Source organism: Bubalus bubalis, chromosome 10 (assembly GCF_019923935.1).
Source record: "Bubalus bubalis isolate 160015118507 breed Murrah chromosome 10, NDDB_SH_1, whole genome shotgun sequence".
Lineage (NCBI taxonomy): Eukaryota > Metazoa > Chordata > Mammalia > Artiodactyla > Bovidae > Bubalus > Bubalus bubalis.
This window is the reverse complement of record NC_059166.1, coordinates 22,331,362-22,356,162: the sequence shown is the minus strand read 5'-3', so window position 1 is coordinate 22,356,162 and position 24,801 is coordinate 22,331,362. Positions and strand designations below refer to the sequence as shown.

The window sequence follows — 24,801 nt, the reverse complement described above, 5'->3', positions numbered from 1 at the left end:
CACTCAGTCATGTCTGACTCTTTGTGACCCCATGAACTGTAGCCTGCCAGGCTCCTCTGTCCATGGGATTTTCCAGGCAAGAATACTGGAATGGGTTACCATTCCCTTCTCCAGGGGATCTTCCCAACCCAGGGCTTCTACATTGCAGGCAGATTCTTTACTATCTGAGCCACCAGGGAAGCCCATTTTGATGCTTTAATGAGGTACATTTAAGACAAAGAGAAGGAATATCTATGATATACAGAAATAATTGCCCAGTTTGCAATTCCCAGAAATGGTATAAACTGACTTTACGAATTTTTATAAACAGCAAAAAAATCAGACCCACATTGTAGACTATTAAATAAAGACAGTGCTAATTTGAAGCAGGATCCTAATTTTCAACAGTGATTTTAGGGGATAAATGATCATAGACGATAACTTTAGTGTGCTGGGGAGTGGTTTCTTGCATTGTTCATACTCTAGATTTTATCTTTTAGTTCCTTTGTCTAACCCTACTCGAATAAGCTTTTCAATAAACATTATTAATAACTCCTGTGAACTTTTTACATAGTTATATAAACTGAAAATGAGGAAATATGCATTTTTCAACATAAAGACTATATTTAATTTGTTTATTAACTTTAAATTTATACACCTTTAAGCAAAGAGTGGTGTGTTTCATGGGCTGATTTCTTAACTCTGAGGTTCATGGGAAAAATCTGTACCCCTGAGTTTTTAAGGGGAAGCATAGTGTTCCTTTCTGGCATTTTCTTCCTGCTTATTATAAATATTTATCTTGGGCAAAGGATTGCATTTTAATGGACTTGCAATTTTGAAAATTTAGTAAAACGACTTCCTTTTTAAAAAATTATCTTACATCTTGATTTTAACTTGCTGTGGCTCAATGTTAAAACATTCTAAAATAGAGAAAAAAAGTTCAAAAGCTACTTCTGATATACTGTATTTTTTTTAATTTAAAAATTGCATTTGCACTGCATGGTATTTCATCAGAGTACATGATCAAAGGACAAATACTTCTTTTTTCCCCAGGTATATGTTCTTTTTCTCAAAGTGAGTATAATATTAGGCTTTTTATAAAGTCTAGGTAGCTTGTGTGAACTGTGGATCTCTCTTCTCTTTAGTTGCTAAGTTGGGTCCGACTCTTGCAACCCCATGGTCTGTAGCCTGACAAGCTCCTCTGTCCATGGGATTCTCCAGGCAACAGTGCTGGAGTGGGTTGCCATTTCCTGCTCCAGGGGATCTTCCCGACCCAGGAATTGAACCCAGGTCTCTTGCACTGCAGGCAGATTCTTTACCAACTGAACTATGAGGGAAGGCCTGAACTGTGGATAACATTCTGTTTTGCCTTAATCTTACATGTTGTCTTCTCATCTTCCTAACTGATCAGTGCCCTGATCATTTTGCCTAGATATACTTGAATTTATTGCAAGTGGTGTATTTTAAATGATGGAACCTCCTTTTCAACAGTGTTTCCACAGTGAATAGACTAGAAGGTGGGGAGAGATGGACCAACTTAGGTACCTTTATTTTATATCTGTCTAATAATCTCTTCAGACTAGAGTGGAAAACTCACTGGAAAGGCAGATATTCTCACTGGAGAATTTCATTTTTAGAAATATGTGCCCTTAACTACATCTAATTTAGAAGTATGGATTCTGATACATTTCTCTCACTCATCCTCTGGGGTTTGGCTCCCTGAGGGAACCCTTCTTGGGTACTGAGTCTTGGCATCTACCATCTCTCCCTCCCTACTAGATCCTTCCTGTCTGCATGTAATTACAAACACACGGAAGTCTCTTTATTCTCGCCATCCCAGTCCAAAGCAGACCGACAGGCAGGCAGACCTCCTCCCAGCCTGGTTTATTTTTATAGCTGCTAAATTCTCTAACCTTTCTGCTTGTGCACATTGAAATGGAGAAAAATACCTTTTGCAGGGTCAGTGTTTTAAAGAAAATTGTGTGTATCATGTGCAGAGTATTATGTGTGTATTTCAGAACTTAAAAATATAGTAGACTATAAGAGTCTCTCAGGCTCTTTTTCTCTTGAGAAATAAACAGAGCTAATGTTTTGGCTCTTACTTTTCTACTCATTTTATATAAATGACGCATTGTGTATACTCTTCGGCCTGCATTTTTATTCCTTAATATAGTGTGAAAAATCCTCCCATGTCTTTATATATTCTTCTTTACTATCATTTTTGATGTTTGCATTTATATATGAAAATATACTTCTAAGTAATGCCCAAGGATGAACATTTAGAATAACAATTTTTTTTTTCAATTATGAAGAATGTTTTGAAAAACATCCTTTTAAAGATTTCTAAATATTTGTGTGTCTAATGATTTCGTAAGATAAATTCTCAGGATTTCTGGGTCAATGGTTATGTAATTTAAAAATATTTTAATATAGATATTGTCATATTGTGCCAGGAAACTTGTAATAATTGGCGGGTCTGCCAGCCCAGCTTCCCTGTTGCCTCATAGCATCGTATGTCAGCTGGTCTTAGGTGTTAAGTTCACTTATCTTTTTTTCAGGCCTCATTTTCCCCAGCAATTCTGGTAACTTGCTTTCACACTGTGGGTTATGTCTTTCTTCTGAAAACTCGAGCTTCTGAAATGGTCTCCTTTATGTGAAGACTCTCTCCCATTTGCTCTAATCCTGCTTGGTATCTTCACCCAAATATCCTGCTAACCTCTAACTCAGGTGAAAAGAGTTTCCTTTCCTAATCCATTTCTCTGCTGGTCCTTGTTTTCCCTAATAGAGAGACACTATTGACCTTCCGGGCTTCCCAGGTAGTGCTACTGGTAAAGACCCTGCATGCCAATTCAGGAGACATGAGACATGGGTTTGATCCCTGGGTCAGGAAGATCCCCTGGAGGAGGGCATGGCAACCCGCTCTAGTATTCTTGCCTGGAGAATCCCATGGACAGAGGAGTCTGGGGCATTGTAACTCCGGTCCATAATCATCCAGCCAGAGAAAGGGCTCACATTTTTGTCTGCTGGTCCTGTTCTTTTCAGGCCTTTAAGACTGTTTGCTTCAGCTGGTCTCTTCCATGAATGCCGCCCCTCCCCACCACCATTTATATATGCTTTTAACATGTCAATTCAAGGCCTAAGTCAAATGCAACTTTTTCCTTGAATTCTTCTCTGATCTCCTCCTCACTTCCACCAAGAAGAAACATTTTTCCTCTGAATTTATTAATATATTTGTACCTAATATATGGGCATCAAATGGTAAAGAATCTGCTTGCAATGTGGGAGATCTAGGTTCGATCCCAGGGTCGGGAAGATCCCTTGGAGAAGGAAATGGTAACCCACTCCAATATTCTTGCCTGGGAAATCCCATGGGCAGAGGAGCCTGTCAGGCTATGGTCACAAAGAGTTGGACATGACTGAGCAACTAACACACACACACACCCCTAATATATTAGTTATAATTGTCTATCTGTTATTTATGTACTTCCTCATACCTGTCTCCCAATTCTTCTTCACACACCTCCCCTTGATAGCTTCTTAAAAGCAGCACTTGGATCTTTTTTGGGACAATAGAATTTGTCTGGTGCTCAGTAAGTGTCACCAGCTATTTCTTTGTATAATGTTTTCCTAAAATAGAACAACTGATTTCCATTGAAAGAGTAGAAAATATTAAAACTAAATGATGAATGTAAGAATGACTTAGAAATATTTCCTATCCTTACTGTCTAATTCTTAGACCAAAAGTCTTACAAAATGAACAAGACCAATTTGGTCATGCCCAACTGTAAATTTCTGCTTTATTTTTGCTCAGTTAATGCTAGCTCCAAGTGCTTAAAAGTAGGGTGTGAAGGGTAACCATTGTCCCACCATCAGGGTTAAAATGAAGGCAACTTTTGGACCATACCTGGCGTGCACATTGGCATTTATTAAACAATCATTATTAGCAAGCAGGCTCAGAAAAAGTTCGTGCAGCCTGTTTCATGAGCTTGGTGCTCTGTCCTTTTGAAGGACATGAGGTTTTAGTTGCAAGAGATGCAGCAATATTCTAGACCTGTGCAATGCAGTGTGAAGGCTGTTGTGACTGGTCCAAGCTGAGACATGCTAAAATGGTATGAAATACACACTGAATTTCAAAGACAGTAAGAAAAAAAAATATAAGATATTAATAGTTTTAAAAATATTGAATATATGTTGAAATGATACTATTTTGGATATATTGGGTTAAATAACATTACTAAAATTATTTTTACCTCTTTTTTTTTAATGTGGCTACTAGAAAATTTAAAATTATGTGTCTTTCTGTTGGACAGTGCTGGTTTAGAGAAACAATTTAGTTAGACTTATAGACAGCACGGATAACTAGGACCCTCCCAGCTCATGGCCGAGTGCAGGGCCTTCTAGACTTGCTAGATTTCACTTGTTTAATTGATGTTGGGACACGTCTGTTAAATATTTTGGCCAATTCACATGCATTGAATAACACTAAATGCACTAGTGGGAGATTGTTTCCAACCTTCTAATTATGCCAGTTCTCAAGCCACAGAAAAAGCGCATTTCTCACATTCATTAAATTAATTAGCAAAGGCTCTGCTGTTAATGGAGACAAAGATAATTGATGCCTTTGTAGCAGCCACGTCTGGGGTTTAGCCTTTCTAATTAAATTACAGCTCATCATCTCTGGAGTGTTATCTTGGGTTGGGACAACTGTGAGCAAGCCCCTAGAGTGGTTTGCACACTGGCATGTGTGTGTCCCCTTGTAGTCAACTTTTCCAAGTTGTTTAAGCCACGTGAGGAGGCATCTTAGGTACCTGCTTTCTGCTTTCCCATCTTTCCTTTTAGGATTCTCCTCCTGCAGTTTTCAAGAGGAGGACATACTTCTTACCCTTCATCCATCTTACTGGGCTGCATTATTGTGAGGCTCCGGGCAGTTTAGGAATGCAAAGCAAAGAACACTTCCTTAAGAATTTTTAAAATAGTCAGTGACTTACTGTATCTGGGGCCAGGCTTTGTGCCTCTTTCTGTCCTCCCATCCATCCATCCATCCATCCATCCTTTCGTCCATCCATTCATCCATCTGTTTATCCATCAACTCACCTTAGAATCAGAATTCTGAATTGAGTTGTTGCCCTGGAGTACATGTGAAAGTAGTTTTAATTTTTTTTTAATTTTTTGAAATTTATTTATTTGACCGCACCGTGAGGCTTGCCGGATCTTAGTTCCCTAACCAGGGATTGAATCCAGGCCCTGGTAGTGAAAGCACTGAGTCCTAATTACTGGACCACAAGGGAATTCCCTGAAAGTGGTTTTTATTTTATTTCATTTTAATTTTTTAAGATTGTAGGCTCTTTATTACCGAATCTTTAAAATCCAAATGTGTCTTTAAATAGAAAACTAAAGTCAGACTTCCCATGTCAGAAATTATGTCTGATTTAGCTATTACTTTGACAATGAGGCATTAGTTTTGCCAATGAGGGAATAGAGGAGACATTTTCTATAATCGAATGATCTAGGTTTGCACCTCGTTAACAATGTGCTAGGACTTATGTCTGTTTCAGTATTTAAATTTACTATAAATATTGGTTGTCAACTTAAAAATGTGCCTGGGGATTCTTTTAGAGAATTTTCATGGAAACTTACTTGCATGGATTTTCTCCACCTTGAGATATATTTTTAGGAAATAGTTTTTTGAGGGTTCATAGACAGGGCAGGAGGAGAAGGGGCTGACAGAGGATGAGATGGTTGAATGGCATCACCGACTCAATGGACATGAGTTTGGGTAGACTCTGGGCATTGGTGATGGACAAGGAGGCCCGGCATGCTGCGGTTCATGGGGTTGCAAAGAGTTGGACACAACTGAGCGACTGAACTGAACTGAACTGAAGACAGTTTTTAGAACACAATGGATCTTTATTTAGTTGGAATAAAGTGAAGAATCAAGATTTACAGAAAAATTTTTAATTAGTCTAACTTTTGTCAATCATTAAGAAAAAATTAGTTTTCTATTGACTTTTCATGACAGTGACTCATCATCTTTATGACTCATTTAGCTCCTCCTAAATAACCTCTCCTTATTCTGTGATATTTCCAGTGATTTTAATAAAACTCTCTTACTCTCAGGATAGAAGTCCAAAGTGAAGTGTTTTGTATGTAAAGTTTACAGTTTCTTTCTCCTTGTTCTTCTGCATTTGCAACACATATAATATGGTTATATCTAAGATGTAAAAAGTTTTTCCAAAGAATACTTCCACAAAGAAGGTTTCAAACAATGCCAGGTGCCTGTAGGACTTACAGACACTCTTCAGTTAAGATTAGCAGTTATAAAGAGTTAAAGTAGGAAAGCATTCCCTCCTGTATTCCTGTGCATTCACTTAAAAAGCATGAGGAACTCATCAAGGAGAAAATAGGTAAGAGGTAAATACACTCTAGAATTAGAAGATGGACAGAATTAATGGTTATATCAAATTCTGAAAATAATTCTTCGAGGAATAAATTAATTGTTCTGCAGTCTTTTATGGATTAAGTGCAAAAGAGCTGTTGCTGAATCCTAGCCACTTTGTAGTAGCATGCTTTTGAACTTGGACTAGTTTGGAGTCTTCAGGAAATTTCAGAGTTTAGGGGATTTTGCTTGGTAATTTTTGAGTTTCCAAAATGCCTTTTTATGGTCAGCATCTTTAAGTCATTAGAGAAATGCAAATACAAACCATTATATACCACTTCACACTTACTAGGATGACTATAATAATAATAATTTTAAAAAAGAAAGTGTTAGTGAGGATGTAGAGAATTTGAAACCCATATACATCACTAGTGGGAGTATAAAATAATGCACCTGCTATGGAGAACATTTCAGCAGTTCCTCAAAAATCTAAAGATAGAATTACCGTATGACCCCACAGTTCCACTCCTAGGTGTATATCCAGGGAAACTGAAAGCAGGAATCGGAACAGACACTAATATACAGTTTTCACTGTAGCATTATTTACAGTAGCTGAAAGATAGAAACAACCCATGTCTATCAACAGATGAATGGGTAAGAACATGTGGCATATACATGCAATGACTACTACATACTATGACTAGCCACAAAAAAGAAATGAGGTTCTGACACAGGCTACAACACGGATGAGTCTTGAAAACCTTATGCTAAGTGAAATAAATCAGACACCAAGGGACAGATGTTGTGTGAATTCACGTCTGTGAAATATTAAGGTGGGTTAAATGCATAGAATTAGAAAGTGGTTTAGAGGTTACCGGGGCCTGGGGAAGTGGGGGAATGGGAGAAGTGTTGCTAAATGGTTACAGAATTTCTGTTTCAGTGGATGAAAAATTTTGGAAATAATGAGAATGATTGCACAACATTGTAAATGAAATCGATGTTACCAAATTGAGTACTTTAACATAATTAAAATAGCAGATTTTATGTTATATATATTCTATACAAAAACATTGACATTTTAATGTACCAAAACTCATTAAATTGCGTGCTTGAAATGGCTGACTTATATGATATGTGAATTATATCTGCAGAAAGATATTTTTTTAAAAAGGCAATCTCTATGGAGATAACTAGGAATAAAACTACCCAGTGACCCAACAGTCCCACTACTGGACATGTATCCTGAGAAAACCATAATTGAAAAAGACATAGGTACCCCAGTGTTCATTGCAGCACTATTTTCAATAGCTAGGACATGAAAGCAACCCAGATCAATAGAGAAGCTGTGGTCCATAGGTAAAATGGAATATTACTCAGCCATAAAAAGGAACACATTTGAGTCAGTTCTAATGAGGTGGATGAACCTAGAGCCTACTATACAGAGTAAAGTAAATCAGAAAGAGAAATATATATTAATGCATTTATATGGAATCTAGAAAGACGGTACTGATGAATGTATTTGCAGGGCAGCATGAAAACAAAGACATAGAGAAGAGACTTGTGGACAAGCGGGGTGAAGGGAGAAACCACACAATATTGTACAGCAATTATCCTAAGTTTGTGTTTATATTATATACATATAGATAGACCTATGGAAATACAGAATTTTGTTTTATGGTTGTAGTGTTGGATTATTATTTTTTTTTACAGAAACATTATCGATTAAGATTTAAATTGAGATTTGTTTCTAGGTTCTGCTAAAAGAATTTTTGATGTGCCCTTGAGCTGGTGAAGTGAACAAAAATTTTAGCTAGTTTCCTGGAAGATTTATCAGATGGTTTTGTTGATGTTTCTTGCTTCACTTCTCTTACCCATCACAAAAATAAAATTCCAGGCTGGGCAGCGGCCCTTGGATCTGTGTGAGCTTGTCAAAAGCATTTTAAGAAGAGCAAAATATTTAGAGGAAGAATTTGGAAAATCAGCCTTAAGGGATTTAACACATTTTTCTTCTCCTAATTCAGTCCCGTGTTTGTCCCCCTAATGGAGAAAGGTCATTAATGGGTAAGATTTACTAAGCCAAAAAAAGCTTTCAAAAGTTAGATGTTTTCTCTAAAATTCAAATATAAAGAAAACACTTGTTTGGAAACCTGAAAGAATAAATTTAGCATGTTAATTATACTCACTTAATACACATATAAATAATCCAGTTATCTGTAAATTTGTATTATCTGCTTACACATTTTTATTTTGGAAACATTAAAATAACTACTTGACTTGTAATGGAGAGTTGAACAAATTTGAGATTTGAAATTATGTATAAATTTATATACGATCAAAACAATCGATCGTAATAACATGATTTAGGATTTTACTTGTCATGCTACCAATTTTGCTAGCAAATTTCTGTCTCCTTGAAACGCTGACTTGGGCCAAGGTTGTTAGCTTAATTTTTTGTGGTGTGGAGGGCAGTTCTGTACTAGTAAGTGTTCCAAATTTGTTACATTAAAAAAAAAAATCTCATAATTGAAAAACTGCAGGCCAATTCCTATTCCTTTACTGAATTCATATCTGATAGAAAATAAGAGGTTTGTGTGTGTGTGTGTATGTGTGTGTGTTGTGTGAAAAGGGAAATGTGAAATCAAGGCTTATTGAGATGTAAATCCCCCCTTTCCCCTTTAACTGTACCAGGAAAATGAATAAAGAAGAGTGTTTATAAAGTTTGGAGTATTTTTAAAAAGTTTGAATGCAAGACATTTTATCTTTTACAATGCAGTACGTTATTTCTGATGGCTCAGGGATGAAGAACCTGCCTGCCAATGCAGGGGACATGGGTTTGATCCCTGGGTTGGAAAGATACCCTGGAGAAGAAAATCGTAACCCAGTCCAGTACTCTCACCTGGGAAATTCCATGAACAGAGGAACCTGGTGGGCTGTAGTCCATGGGGTCACAAAAGAATTGGACATGACTTCACAACTAAACAACAATAACTTCATTTCATATCATTTACTTAATTAGACACATATTCAGACTTTTATTTGAACCAAAGATAAAGACTATTATAGAAACATTAACTTCTAGTTTTTACAAGCATCTCTGTATGATGGGATATAGTATCGGAGAAGGCAATGGCACCCCACTCCAGTACTCTTGCCTGGAAAATCTCATGGACGGAGGGGCCTGGTAGGCTGCGGTCCATGGGGTCGCTAAGAGTCGGACATGACTGAGCAACTTCACTTTTTTCACTTTTCACTTTCATGCACTGGAGAGGGAAATGGCAACCCACTCCAGTATTCTTGCCTGGAGAATCCCAGGGACAGAGGAGCCTAGTGGGCTGCCATCTTTGGGGTAGCACAGAGTCGGACACGACTGAAGTGACTTAGCAGCTGTATGATGGGAACCTATTTTAAATAGTTGATCTCATTCTATATGTGATACAACTGGAGGTTTTTACTTATCATTTGGGGGCTCCCTAGGTGGCACTAGTGATAAATAACCTGCCTGCCAATGGAGGAGACTCAGGAGATGAAGGTTTGATCTGTGGGTTGGGAAGATCCCCTAAGGAGGGCATGGCAGCCCATGTCAGTACTCTTGCATGGAGAATCACATGGACAGAGGAGCCTGGTGATCTATAGTCCATGGGGTCTCAAAGACTCAGACATGACTGAAATGACAGTATCCACACAGTCATCATTTGATAAGGTGACAGGTACGCATTTCTTTGTTTGCATTATCTCTGGAGAGGAACCCATATAGTATTTATTAGCTATTTTAATATATTTTTTGAAAGTAAGAAGGTTAAACGCTCAGAAAAGAGGTTTAAAAAAATGTAGAAATGTAGAGAAATAAAATAGAAATAAAATGTGAAATAAAATTTGCTTCTCAGAATTTCCCAAATTCCCAATAATTTGGTAAAAATTATTAAATTCAATGAATTTTATGGATCTGAGAAAATGTAATACTTATGACCATTACATATATTTGTGTTCATAGCAAAATAATTGAATTTGCCATGTACTCTGAACACATATTTAAGATTAAGTTCATATTAGTGGGCTGGTATAGCACTGTGCAGGCTGGTGTGTGCCTTACATACTGCGTGTAATCTCAGCTCTGTCTCTCTCCCATGTGATGGTCAAGGCTGCGACATTCAGAGGGTGTCAGCAAGTCCTCTTGGTTAATAAATGGCTCATATGTGGCATTGATCAGATGGTAGAAAGCCTGAAATTGAGGCTGATGCTGACTCTGTTGTCCTTTGTGAAAGGCTAAGTCTAAGCTCAGTTGACAACACGAAGTTGCTTGGAAGTTTTTTCATCCATTGCCATCTTTGTGTTTCAGAGTCAGTCTCCAGTTACCTTTATAGATCTGTAGAAGGGCACTCTTTTCTGAAACTGTTGCTATATTTATTGCAGGAGTGACCTTTTAATTACAAGCTCTCCTTCCAGAACAGAATAAGGCCCAAAGATACCACTAACTTGGTGAAGTCGTGGTTGAACTTGTAATTATGCTATTAGAGATGAGTGAGGAGGTCTGGGTTGAAGGCAGCTCTTTGAAATTGATGCATTGAGGACAGAGCGCACTTGAGCCTTCTCTGTTACTGTTTTACTGTTATCATGTGGGAAGCAGCCTGGCAGGATGGACAGTAGTGGAACAAGGTGTGTGTTTGTGTGTGTGTGTTCAGATAGTACCACAAGCTTTCTTCCATATTTTCCTTACATGGACAGTAGTAGAACAAGGTGTGTGTGTGTGTTCAGACAGTACCACAAGCTTTCTGCATTATTCCAGATATTCCTTACACAGCTTTTAGAACAGAGACTGTTAACATGCTCCTTTGTAGGATTTATGCCAACAATGACTGTTGCTCATTTTAACAGATAATTGAGGAGCAATTGAAGAGGGTATGATTAGAAGTAACAGAAAGGGTAACATGGATATTTTTGTCTTGTTCACACATATACTATCATAATAATTATAACTAGAATAACAACAAAGAGCTCAATGCCAGCTCTTTGCCAAGTGTTTCCGCTTGTATCCACCAGCCCTCACGGTGCCTTGTAAGTGTTATTAACTCCCATTTCACATGACTTCCTTATACCTAATTAGATCACTTTCCCCATCTTCAAGAGGTTCAGGATGCTTTAGATTTTTTAAGGTCAATTTTTATTTGTTTGACCTGGACAATGAATTTGTAATTCAAGCCAACATTAGTCATTAAAAAATAAAGAAATAAACTTCTGTGATTTCTCTGCTTGTAAAATGTGTAGATTCCTTTTTTTTTTTTTAGGGAGGTTGTATATTTTCAGTTGGAGGATAATTGCTTTACACTATTGTGTTGGTTTCTGCCATGTAGTAACATGAATCAGCCATAGGTATATATGTGTCCCCTCCCTCCTAGACCTCCTTCCCTTCTCCCATCGCCTCCCACCCCTCTAGGTTGTCACAGAGCATAGGATTTGAGCTCCCTGAGTCATACAGTAAATTCCCACTGGCTCTCTGTTTTTCATATGGTAATGTACATGTTTTAATGCGACTCTCTCAGTTCTTCCCACCCTGTGTCCACAAGTCTGTTGTCTCTGTCTGCATCTCCGTTGCTGCCCTGCAGATAGGTTCATCAGTACCATTTTTCTAGATTCCATATATATGTGTTAATATTTGAGATTTGTCTTTCTCTTTCTGACTTACTTCACTCCATCTAATAGGCTCTAAGTTCATCCACCTCATTAGAACTAACTCAGTTGTGTTCCTTTTTATGGCTGAGTAATATTCCACTGTGTATATATACCACAACTTTTTAATCCATTCATCTGTCTGTGGACATCTAGGTTGCTTCCATGTCCAAGCTGTTGTAAATAGTGCTACAATGAACCCTGAGGTACAGGTGTCTTTTTCAGTTACGGTTTCCTCAGGGTATGTGCCCAGTGGTGGGTGTAGATTGTTTTCAAAGATAAGATCATTAAAACTTTGTCATGTCAGTCTTTATACAGGAAAATGGGTTACACAATTAGCTATACACTTTATTGTAGTTTTTGTTCTATAGGAATTGTATGAAAAGGGGGGAAATCATGAGTTTCTTAGTTTTTTTGAAAAGAGAATTTCCATTTTTTGTCTTGAACATGCTATAACATTTTTGTCATGCTGAAACTGTATTTAAACAAAATGCAACAGAAAGTCTATGTGTATATGTATATAATACTTTGAAAGCAATGTCTTGATTCTTTTCTCATGAACATGGATTTAATGGTTGGTGGCGACATGCTGAGATGTGGGGTGAGAAAGCCAGCTTCTCTGGAAAGGTGTCTGGGCCTCCCTCTGTTATGGATGTTTGTTAGCAGACTCCATACATATTGAACCCATGAATCATCCCTTCATTAACTACGGATCATTGTGCCTCAGGAACTCTACTAATAGACAATGTAAAACTCTCCAGGATGGAGATAATCTTATTTAGCACCTGAGTAAAACTATAAACTCTAATATTTTCCCTTCTCTCTCCTTTTCCCTCTCACAGATGAACACAATGATGTGCAGAAGAAAACCTTTACCAAATGGATAAATGCTCGATTTTCAAAGGTAATGGAGACTTTCAAAAACTCTGATAATTTGGATAACTCATTCTTGTTGGTAGAGTTTGGTTGAAGGTGCAGTGAATCTTCCCCAGGATATGTGACCTAACAGAAATCTTCTGAGTATGCAGATATATTTATTTTTCCTTTACTCTCTATAATAAGTTTAAATAGAAATTCTGGTGTAAGAAGTTCATGGTATAAACATTCATGGTAAAAAAGCTCTGTATTTTTATCTAACATTCTCTAGGGGCTTCCCAGGTGGCTTGGCGGTAAAGAATCCGCCTTCTTGTGCAGCAGATGCAAGAGACACGGGTTCAATCCCTGGGTCGGGAAGATACCCTGCAGAAGAAAATGGCAACCCACTCCAGCATTCTTGCCTGGAGAATCCCACGGACAGAGGAGGCTGGCGGAATACAGTCCATGGGCTTGCAAAAGAGCCGGACACAACTTAGTGACTAAAAAAATAACAACAGCATTCTCTAGATATGAAGCTGCTAGCTTGCTGCTTTGGATTCTGTGACTTCTTGGTGCATTTAGGAAATAATATCTCACTGGGAAATTTTTGTGCTTACTTAGCTAAAAAGATGATGATTTCATTTTTGCCTGGTTAAAATCAATTTGCTATCATTCAGGTAGCTTTTTCTACCTTGTGCAGTGTTCGGGGATTGTCATACTGATAGGTCTGGCTAATACTGTTTACTGCCCTGTTGTTCTGTCCTTTTGAACTTCCTGATTTATTTCCCCCAAATCTGTTCTTTCTCAGCATTTCTAACCACTTGGATCACAATCAAGTTTTGATTAATATTTTTTTAGGAGCAAGAATGCTGAAGAGAGAAATTGATATTACTCTTTTTCAACTAGTTCTAATATAATTATTCATTGGTCATTGGAGTTGGAATTTTGTCTTCTAAATCTGAGATGGGAGAAGAATTTTTAGATTTTTTGATTATAGGACTATGCAAAAAACTAAAGGTTTCTCAGAGAAACCCTGTTTTGGGGTTTTTAGTTTTAAAATTTCTTATTTTTCCATTTGAGAATGTCGCAAAGTTCAGGAAAATAAACATTGGCATTTCTTTGAGGCAAAATCAGAATGTTTTAAGATTACTTTGAGTTGCAGTGCAGTTTAAAAGTTGTTCCATGTCTCACTATTTACAGTTCATTGTTTGATTGCAGTGTATTTTTAGGTGTTCCAAGTTTTTGTTGAGGAATATTTTATCTTGCTTCTGAGAATGTAAGGAATGTGAAAACTGCCTGACTTTGATAGAGGGTCAAGGAAGAGAATTACTCCATAATTGGTGGTTTTGAGTGTAGGATTACTCTGAAGCAGACATAGGTGATTTTTGGTAAAATTTTGTTTTGTTCAAGAGGTACAGTTAACGTGTGGGTGCTTTAGATTCAACATTATTCAAAACTTTTGAAGTAATCGTCTTCATGTGGATCAGATTCTGGGCAACATGGTTTTAGGAACGAAGAGAGTCTATACAGGAGATATTTCATCCCAAGGGTCTCATGAGTGCTCAGTTGTGGGAGATTCTCTATTTTGACTATTACTGAGGTTAATATGGTCCTTTTCTAGACAGCCCAAGTTAAGCAGACCTTGTTTTTAGCAGCTTGAGTCATTGTGGAAGAATCACCTTAGAGCTGATTTTGAAGATTGATTTGAAAACTTTGTAGCGTTGATAGGCTTGCATTTGGTAACATTTGAAACTAGGTGAATTGCTTTGTTCCTGTTCATGAGACTAGAGAGACCTAGATAGTACTGTAGGACACAAAAAGAGGAAAAGTAGAATAGAGATGACAATTGAGCAAGAATAACTGAAAATGTTTAAGCTTATCATTATTGCCATGACTCTGACCCAGACAAGACATTCCCTTAACAGCACATGATAGATAATTGAACTGGGGCATCACCCGGCCAAACCACGTCCTTTCCAGGTCCATAGCCATTGCTGATACATGTAAGGTTAGACCCTTGAACCCAATGCTGCCCAAGTACTCCTTCACTCTGAGCTTTAAAAATATCCTCACTTCTGTTATTGTCCTGGGACTTCTCCTTCACTGGATGGTTCTCAGTATTTACTGATCATGTGGGTCATACACCCCACCGAATTCTTTCAAGAAGTAACTTAGTATTTATCATGGGTCATTGATATCTTTGGATGCCCCCGGTGGCTTAGACGGTAAAGAATCCTCCTGTAATGCTGGAGACCTGGGTTTGATCCCTGAGTCGGGAAGATCCCCTGGAGGAGGGCATGGCAACTCACTCCAGTATGCTTGCCTGGAGAATCCCATGGACAGAGGAACCTGGTGGGTTACAGTCCATGGGGTTGCAAAGAGTTGGATACGACTGAGCACCTAAGCACAGCACAGCAGTGATGTCTTTAAAAAGATCTGAACACAAAGTCCAGTAGTACTAGAATAGCTTGTTTAGTGAACTTGATATTTAAATGTATACATTTATAATGTGTATATTATTTTGTAATATTAAATGAAGGCTTTAAGTCCCTTGTAAATTCTTTGCCCCAGGAAGCCTGTAATTATTAGCAAGACAATGAAATAATTAAGTAACATTATCAGTTATAGTAAAAGGTCCAGTTATGTAGACTGACATGGAAGCTAAAAGCTTGTTGTTGTTTTCAAGAACAACTTTTGTTAAGACCACTATTAGGTTTTTTTTTTTTCAAGAACAGTTTTTTTTTTTTTTTAAATTTTTTATTATGGCTACTATTAAAAGGTTGTTTGGAGAAAAAAATATCAAAGTAGAGCTGCCCCTGGAAACATTTCCTTTCCGATTACTTCTGGTAAGAAATCAAAGTCTAGAAGGAAATCTGGAGGAGCCTAGAACACAGTTATCAAAGGATTTATGATTATTTGGATATAAAGAGGAGAGCTCATAACTGTCACACTAAATTCCAAGCACATTGTTTCCTCTCTTCTCGTTGTTTTAATTCTGTTAGTCGAGCTGCTTCCACACTGATGATCAGAAAAGGGAACTTCTGAACTGGAAGATTTCCATAAACTCCCCACAGATTCTTGCTGAGTTTGGGATCAGGTTGTATTTGGGCCTGGTGTCACTAGGTAATCCAGAGGTTCAGTTCAGTTCAGTTCAGTCTCTCAGTCGTGTCCGACTCTTTGCGGCCTCATGAATTGGAGCATGCCTGGCCTCCCTCTCCATCACCAACTCCCGGAGTTCACTCAAACTCACGTCCATCGAGTGGGTGATGCCATCCAGCCATCTCATCCTCTGTCGTCCCCTTCTCCTCCTGCCCCCAATCCCTCCCAGCATCAGAGTCTTTGCCAATGAGTCAACTCTTCGCATGGGGTGGCCAAAGTACTGGAGTTTCAGCTTCAACATCATTCCTTCCAAAGCACACCCAGGACTGATCTCTTTTAGAATGGACTGGTTGGATCTCCTTGCAGTCCAAGGGACTCTCAAGAGTCTTCTCCAACACCACAATTCAAAGGCATCAATTCTTCGGCGCTCAGCTTTCTTCACAGTCCAACTCTCACATCCATACATGACCACTGGAAAAACCATAGCCTTGACTAGACGGACCTTTGTTGGCAAAGTCATGTCTCTGCTTTTGAATATGCCATCTAGATTGGTTATAACTTTCCTTCCAAGGAGTAAGCATCTTTTAATTTCATGGCTGCAGTCACCATCTGCAGTGATTTTGGAGACCCCCAAAATAAAGTCTGACACTATTTCCACTGTTTCCCCATCTATTTCCCATAAAGTGATGGGACCAGATGCCATGATGTTCATTTTCTGAATGTTGAGCTTTAAGCCAACTTTTTCACTCTCCTCTTTCCAGAGGTTAGCAAGAGAAAATAAAGTACTATGGAAGGGAATGGATTTTATTTCATTTCTTTTTTATCCATGTCCTTTGGTATGTTGTGGTGAACTTTAAAATGTTATTGATCGAGTCTATTTTTTCCATGCAATGTGAGTCTCTCTACAGAGCAGTACTGTCCTTGTGCTAAGAAATCCAAGTAGACCCTTGTGGCCTCTTCTGCCATTTAGGAATTTCTTTTAAATTCCTTCCCTGGACATCTCCTTGAACATCCCCCCACGCCAACCAAAGTCTCAAATGCCAAATCTTGTTGATTCTAGTACCATATACATTCAACATTGTCCATTTTTCTCCATCTTTCCTGACACTGACACCCCCTTTTGCCAAATCATTTTTATTTGAGTTAAGAATAATTAAAAGCCTTTATGATGGACAGAAAATCTGTGGGAATCCTGTCAGCTCAGCCATAGGCTGTATTTGCCTTCCATCATCTTTTAGCTACTGTACAACTCAGTGAGTTGTAGAAAACAGATAGTAATGGAAATGATTCTTATCCATAAAAATGCAGAGTGGCTGGAATGCAATTGATTATTTCCCCTTGGGTAGACTAGGTTTTGCATCTGTTGTCAATTTATTTTAACTTTCCTTTATTGCATTTAACATGTGGTTTTAAAATTTTTTCTTTGAACCAGTTGTAATACCTTATTGGTTTCCTGATTGCTTAATGAGTTAAAGCCTTTAATGTACTTTAATAATACATTTGTTTGAGAGTCATGACTTTAGTATTTGAGAAATTTATCTCTGAATATGTGGGCCATTATCATAATCTACCACTAGGTCTTCCTTTCCATGGTTCACCTTATCCATCTCCTTCCTTCTATTTTCTACAGAATAGCTGGAGTGTATCTTAAAGTGTAAGCCTAAATACCTCTTTCTCTTCAGTAAAATCTTTCAATGGCTGTCTATTTGTTCTTATTTGGCTTTCAAGAGCCTAAGAAGTTGCCCCTCCAATCTACTCTAATTTCACTTTACTCTAGCTCATTATACTCTGGCCACTGCAATGGACCTTCTCATGGCTTTAGCACATTCTTTTTCCTCCATCTTTTTTTAGGCAGCTCCTACTCCTTTTTCTTGCCTGAGCTTAAATGTCACTTTCCCAAGGACACTTTTTCTGAGCTCCCAGACTCTGGCAGATATGCTCTGTATGCTAAAGTGTTAATCTTTGAAGCACTTACCATAATTGTCTTTTAGTTAATTGCATCTCAAAATACTTGTCTTCCCTTTTCTAGACGGTGGTATGTTCCATGGGTGTAGGGATTGTCTATTTTATTAACTGGCACAACTTCTAGCATTTAGTAAGCATTCAATGAGTGTCTGTAGGCTTAATAAATAAATGAATGGCAGTGACAGAAACATACATTTAAATGTCTAACAGTATGTATGTCCAAAAACCAGGTGAAAGTGATTGTCTTGGAAATAGATGGAGTAGAGTGTGGAATTGAGTGCAGAATGGCATAAATTGCTTTATTTCATGGAAACAAACATTAGGGCTTTTGCTGCATTTATCCACAAAAACAAATCCAGCCATGCAAAGTTTCCACATTCACCTGGTGTCGTGGAGATGTGCTGGAAAGATTGTTAAATCATCATTTGGATTTAATACGTATGATTCTCTTATTTATGGGAGAGGCTTCTTCAAATAAGATGCACCTACTAGTGCAAAATGATGAAAAATGAACTTTAAAACTTAAAATCTGCTCAATTCATTCCTCTATAAGGGGTTTGGTTAAGAGTTTGAGAATACTGTGTAACACTTTCATAGCTAAGACAGCATTTACTATACATATATATTCTTTCTGCTGCAAGTCCTTGTTAGGATATCACAGAATACATGCCACTTTGGAGTCTGGTTATCCTGAGAAGTCACACAGTGTAGAATAATTTAGGAGTGTTGGGTTTGAGAAGTTATGGAAAGCATGGGAAAAAATGATTATCTAGAGGAGTTGAGAATCTGGAAATTAAACACTTATTCCTGGGTATGCTGCTCATTTATTTATGACCTCGGGCAAATTATTAGCCAGTTTTTTTTTTTTTTTTTTTTTGCCAGGTCACTTGGTTTTTATTCCTTTAGCTATAAAACACACTGGAGCACAATTACTTGCCTCATATTGCTAAGAAATATTGAGGCATTATTGTGAAACTTTATAGGAGATTATAATTACCTAGGAATGCTAAATTAAAACTCTATCAGGGACCCTTCCAATTTGTGGTACCCCTGATCTGTGCTGTACATATATTTTAAAGCAGAAATGGAAAAAGGCATTGGCTCGTTAAGCCCACTTTATTCCATGGTCTGGTGGGTGAAGTTTGAGTGTTTTGTTCAGTCTGATTTTAAGAGGCTCGTTTATTAGCGGATTCTTCTCCCAAGGGAGGCAGCGAAGGCCTCACTCTTTCAGTGTTTGAAAATTTGTTCTGACTTTAAGCCTGCATTTTCTTTGGCTGACTTTCAGAACTGCTCATCTGTCAGAGCAGAGATGTACAAATTGCAGAAGCTCTTTTATCAGTTTGGTGAGGCAGTTCTCAAAGGAAGTTTAAAGAATAAAGGTTAGGTAGAGAATAGGCCCACTTAAAAATGCTGAACTTCAGTTTGGGCAGATTTCTGCTTTTCCTTTTTCGAAGACAAAGATGAGCCAAGTTTTCATTTCGTTACTGTTCCAAACTTGAACTTCAAATGTGTAGAACATCAGAAAGGAAATCTGTGAAGCATTTTAAAACCATTTCAATGTGAAGAGCTTTCCCAGTATGTTCCATTTGGAGACAGTGGGACATTGCTTTCAGAGTCCTGTTGTTTGCAACTCTGTTTACACTGGATGGGGAGGGTCACAAAAATAGGAGTGGGAAAGGATGTGTAGGAGAGTGCAACAAAAGCTGCCTTTATGTGCTTAGTCCCCTTCTTAGTGTCATGAGGGAGACTGTACAGGCTTCCTTGTTTGACCATAAATAACATCTGTAGTAGAGATTTGAGTTGGAGTTACACACTGAGTTTACTATTGACTTATTTTCATGAATATGTGTATGGTGGCCAACTAATTATTTTAGGGGGCCGTAAGCGTTCACGTGGTTCCTTAAGTTTCAATTTATGTCTATTCACCAGTACCCATAAAGCAAACAGAACAGTGCATTTCATATTCCTGAACAGCTTCCTGACATGTTTTAGCTATATTATGTAAATATTTGGTTTTTGTTGTTGTTGTTTTCATTCAGTTTGATTGGTTTGGTTCCAAACATACTTGCAAACATGACCTTCACTTAGTTACTGTGGTTAAGTTAAAATATATATATTAAACATTATTTAACATGCTGTGTTTGTACATATTGAGGATTTAGTAAATAATTTTGATTGAGCCTATTAGTATTGATACTTTTGAATTGTGGTGCTGGAGAAGACTCTTCAGAGTCCCTTGGACGGCAAGGAGATCAAACCAGCCAATTCGAAAGGAAACCAACCCTGAATATTCATTGGAAGGACAATTGCTGAAGCTGAAGCTCCAGTACTTTGGCCACCAGATGCGAAGAACCGACTCATAGGAAAAGATCCTAATGCTGGGAAAGACTGAAGGCCAAAGAAGAAGTGGGCAGCAGAGGATGAGATGGTTAAATAAAGCATCACTGATTCAATGGACATGAATTTGAGCAAACTCTGGGAGATGGTGGATGACTGGATGACAGAGGAGCCTGGTGTGGTACAGTCCATGGCACTGCAAAGAGCTGGACATGACTTAGCGACTGAACTTTAGTATTTGTAACCGGTAAACAAGTTTGGAAATTTGGTTGTATATGCTAAGCCTTTGTCATTGATAATCAATTTTGGGATTGATCTGCTGATAGGAAATGGCTTTTCAGCCTTCGCCTAGAGAGAGGAGAGCAGAGCCACCTACCTTGTGCTTTTGCATTCAGCCCATGTGACTCCACCATCTCCACCTTCAGAAATGGGCTCTGATTGGCACATGGATGTGTAGACCTAAGACACTGTGGGCCACTGAGTTATAAAGAGAGGATTCTTAAAGAGATGGTGGTTTTCGGGGAAAAGAAGCTCTTTCTGTTAAAGAGGGCTAGGAGATCTAGGAACCGTTTTCAACTGTACTTGACCTAGGAAGCTTTTGGCCCCAGTGGCTACTGGTAGCCACTCTTCAACTATGACCAGTCCTGATGGGAGTCAGACTGGGTGGGAAGTAGGGGGAGCTGACACTGCTATTTTTATAATTTGTTGGGGAAATAAAAAAAATCCTGTCAACTACAAGATCTCTATTTGACATAGAATACAGAGAAAACATGATTTGTTATTGAATGTTTGTATCAGCTGAGGTGCACACAGATAGTTAGTAAAAGACCAGAAATCTGGACAGAATTTCATACAAACATACAATAAAGTAGAACAAAGAACAGTAAGTGTGTTTCTCCTGGAAAGACAAACGGATGCTCCTTGTGCTGGTCTCCTGTCAATGTCCTGAGAGACTTCTGAGATGATTTTGAAGTCTTTGTTATTTTGCACTGGAAAATTGAGGATGGATTTATCAAATTCCTGACCCCCAAATTAGGCCTGTTATGTCTTTAAGGAGAGACCCTAAGGAGAAGGAAGGGGCAGGGTGACTGCCTCTCCTTTATTAAACAAAAGAAATCTTTTCTTTACCTTTACATTACTACTATCAATGCCCTAACTGATGCCTTGCCCTTTTCCATGGAAGCCTGTCTGTTGAGGCACTGGATTCTGCAGCCATTTCCACTGATTTGCTAGTTGAGCATATATGGAAAGAGCTGTATTGTTTATTGATTCAACAGACCTCACCTGGTTATTTGTTCATGGAGTGTGCAAGTAGCCTTGCCCCTGGCTGCTGGGTGTGGGAGCCTTTTGTTGTTCAGTGGCTAGTCATGTCTGACTCTTTGTGACCCCGTGGACTGCAGCATGCCAGGCTTCCCTGTCCTTCACCATCTCCTGGAGTTTGCTCAAACTCAGGTCTGTTGAGTCAGTGATGCCATCCAACCATCTCATCCTCTGTTGTCCCCTTCTCCTCCTGCCCTCAATCTTTCCCAGCATTGGGTCTTTTCCAGTGAGTTGGCTCTTCACATCAGGTGGCCAAAGTATTGGAACTTCAGCTTCAGCATCAGTCCTTCCAGTGAATGTTCAGGATTGATTTCTTTTAGGATTGTGTTCCTTATCATCCCGGTTTTCTCAGTATTATCTCAGTTACTTTTGTTTTTACTGAAAGTGTTGGTTGCACGGTCCTATCCATGAACTGTAGACCGCCATGCTCCTCTGTCCATGGGATTCTCCAGGCAAGAATCCTGGATTGGGTAGCCATTGCCTTCTCCAGAGGATCTTCCTGACACAGGGATCAAACCCTGGTCTCCTGCATTGAAGGCAGGTTCTTTACCTTCTGAGGCACTTCTTGTTACATAGTGTATGACCTTTTAAAATAATTAAGTAATTTTTATTGGAGTGTAATTGCTGTACACTGTTGTGTTAGTTTCTGCTGTGCCAAGACGTGAATCTGCTATATGTATGGATATGTTCCCCACCTTTTGGACCTCCTCACCCTGCATCCCACCCACCTAGGTCATCACAGAGCACCCAGCTGAGTTCCCTGTGCTGTACGGCAGCGTCTCCCTAGCTGTCTATTTTGCGCATGGTGGTGTATGTATGTCAATCCCAATCTCCCAGTTGATCCTGTCCCCCTTGTCCTGCTTGTGTCCACATGTTTGTTCTCTGTGTCTGTGTCTCTATTCCTGCCCTGCACAATAGTTTCATCTGTACCATTTTTCTAGATTCCATATGTATGCGTTAATATATGGCATTTGTTTTTCTCTTTTTGACTTACTCCACTCTGTATAACTTTTGATTTTCTGAAAGATATTATTGGATTTAACTTGTATTTTATGGTATTCTATAATTTCTAAGGCAAATGCACCTTCATTACTTTGGCTCCTTTGTGAGCACAGCAATTATCACTGCTGTGTAGCTACTGTGACGTGAGTTGGATTGCCTGAGCCATCTGCTTCTCTAGAATCTTTCTCCTTCCTTTTCCTCTTGCCCTCCCTTCTTCCAAACAGGCTTCTAAATGGAATCTTGTCCAGCTCATAAGGACTTGTGCTGACCACCATGAATTCTTAAAGAGACTGGCCGAGAGCCATGCACGCACTCATTCTTTAAGTGACTGTGGTGCATTTTGCCGGTTTTCCTTTGTCAAGGTGCTTACTGACCTCCTTGGCATTTTATTACTCTTGTTTTGCTTTTCAGTTGGAAGCAGTGCAGCTTTCACTCTTTCGCCATGGGACTGAATCATAAAGTAGGCACTGAAGATTATGCACTCTTCATTTCATCCATTAAGCTGTATGCTTTATAATTATTATGAACCTAATTTCATCAGTTTGCTTAATTTTTACTAGAGATCAGTTCAGTCAGTTCAGTGGCTCAGTTGTGTCCAACTCTTTGCGATCTCATGGACTCAGGCACGCCAGGCTTCCCTGTTCTTCACTATCTCCTGAAGTTTGCTCCAACTTATGTCATCGAGTCGGTGATGCCATCCAACCATCTCATCCTCTGTCACCCTCTTCTCCTCCTGCCTTCGATCTTTCCCAGCATCAGAGTCTTTTCCAATGAGTTGTTTTTCACATCAGGTGGCTGAAGTATTGGAGCTTCAGCTTCAGCATCAGTCCTTCCAATGAATATTCAGGACTGATTTCCTTTAGGATGGACTGGTTGGATCTCCTTGCAGTCCACGGGACTCTCAAGAGGATTCTCCAACACCACAGTTCAAAAGCATCAGTTCTTTGGCGCTCAGCTTTCTTTACAGTCCAACTCTCACATCCATACATGACTACTGGAAAAACCATAGCTTTGACTAGACGGACCTTTGATGAAGTGAAGTTGCTCAGTCATGTCCGACTCTTTGCAACCCCATGGACTATAGCCTACCAGGCTCCTCTGTCCATGGGATTTTCCAGGCAAGAGTACTGGAGTAGGTTGCTGTTCCTTTTTCCAGGGGATCTTCCAAACCTAGGAATTGAACCTGGGTCTCCCACATTGCAGGCAGACGCTTTACCCATCTAAGCCACCAGAGAAGCTCCTTTGATACCATTTTTAAAATGATTTGGGCTTCCCTGGTAGCTTAGCTGGTAAAGAATCCACCTGCAATGTGGGAGACCTGATTTCAATCCCTGGGTTGGGAAGATCTCCTGGAGAGGAGAAAGGCTACCCACTCCAGTATTCTGGCCTGGAGAATTCCATGGATTGTGTAGTCTATGGAGTCACAAAGAGTTGGACATGGCTGAGTGACTTTCACTTCACCTCACTTTTTAAAGTGTATATTTATTTTATACGTTAATACACATTACAAAAATTAGATGGTAGAGTAAATCCAAAGAGACATTTTAAAACCACTTTTAATTCTGCCATCAAGAGAAAAAGTACATTTTTGTTGTAAAATACTTAAAAGAAATCCTTTTACACATACACATAATTAACCAAAATGACATTGTACATAGTGCTCACTGATGCATTATTGATTTTTAAGGAAAAAAAAAAAGAATTACAAGAGGTACATTTTTATTAGTGCTGAGATTTGGGATTCATAAATTAAAGATTCTTTTTTCAAATATTAAAAGAAGTATTAAAGCAAATCATTCACTTCTTTTGAGTTTTTAAAATAACTCCTTGCAAAAAAAATCACTCAAAAGAAAAGAGAGAGAGAGACTATAAAACTTACAATATGTTATCAGATGCTGGAGCATCATTTTAAAATTGATTGGGGCATCAGACTGACCTAGAAGAATGCAAAAAATATGATGGCATGTACACTATATGGGCTTCCCAGGTGCCTCTAGTGGTAAAGAATCCACCTGCCAATGCAGGAGACACGAGAGACTCAGGTTCGATCCCTGAGTTGGGAGGATCCTCTAGAGTAGGAAATGGCACCCCATTCCAGTATTCTTGACTGGAATAACCCCATGGACAGAAGAGCCTGGTGGGCTGTGTCCATGGGGTTGCAAAGAGTCAGACATGACTGAGTGACTGAGCACAGCACATATACA

The 24,801-nt window shown here is 38.7% G+C and overlaps 1 protein-coding gene across 13 annotated transcripts in view; it reads left to right on the top strand.

Annotated features, from left to right (window-relative positions):
- The window catches only part of UTRN (utrophin), a 561,026-nt gene that overhangs the window by 99,108 nt on the left and 437,117 nt on the right, over positions 1-24,801 (top strand). For all 13 annotated transcript variants that reach the window (XM_025295004.3, XM_045161922.1, XM_044924139.2 and 10 more), the window contains one exon: positions 12,862-12,923. In XM_025295004.3, coding sequence (XP_025150789.3) covers positions 12,862-12,923 — 62 coding nt within the window. The remainder of the gene's footprint in view (positions 1-12,861; positions 12,924-24,801) is intronic.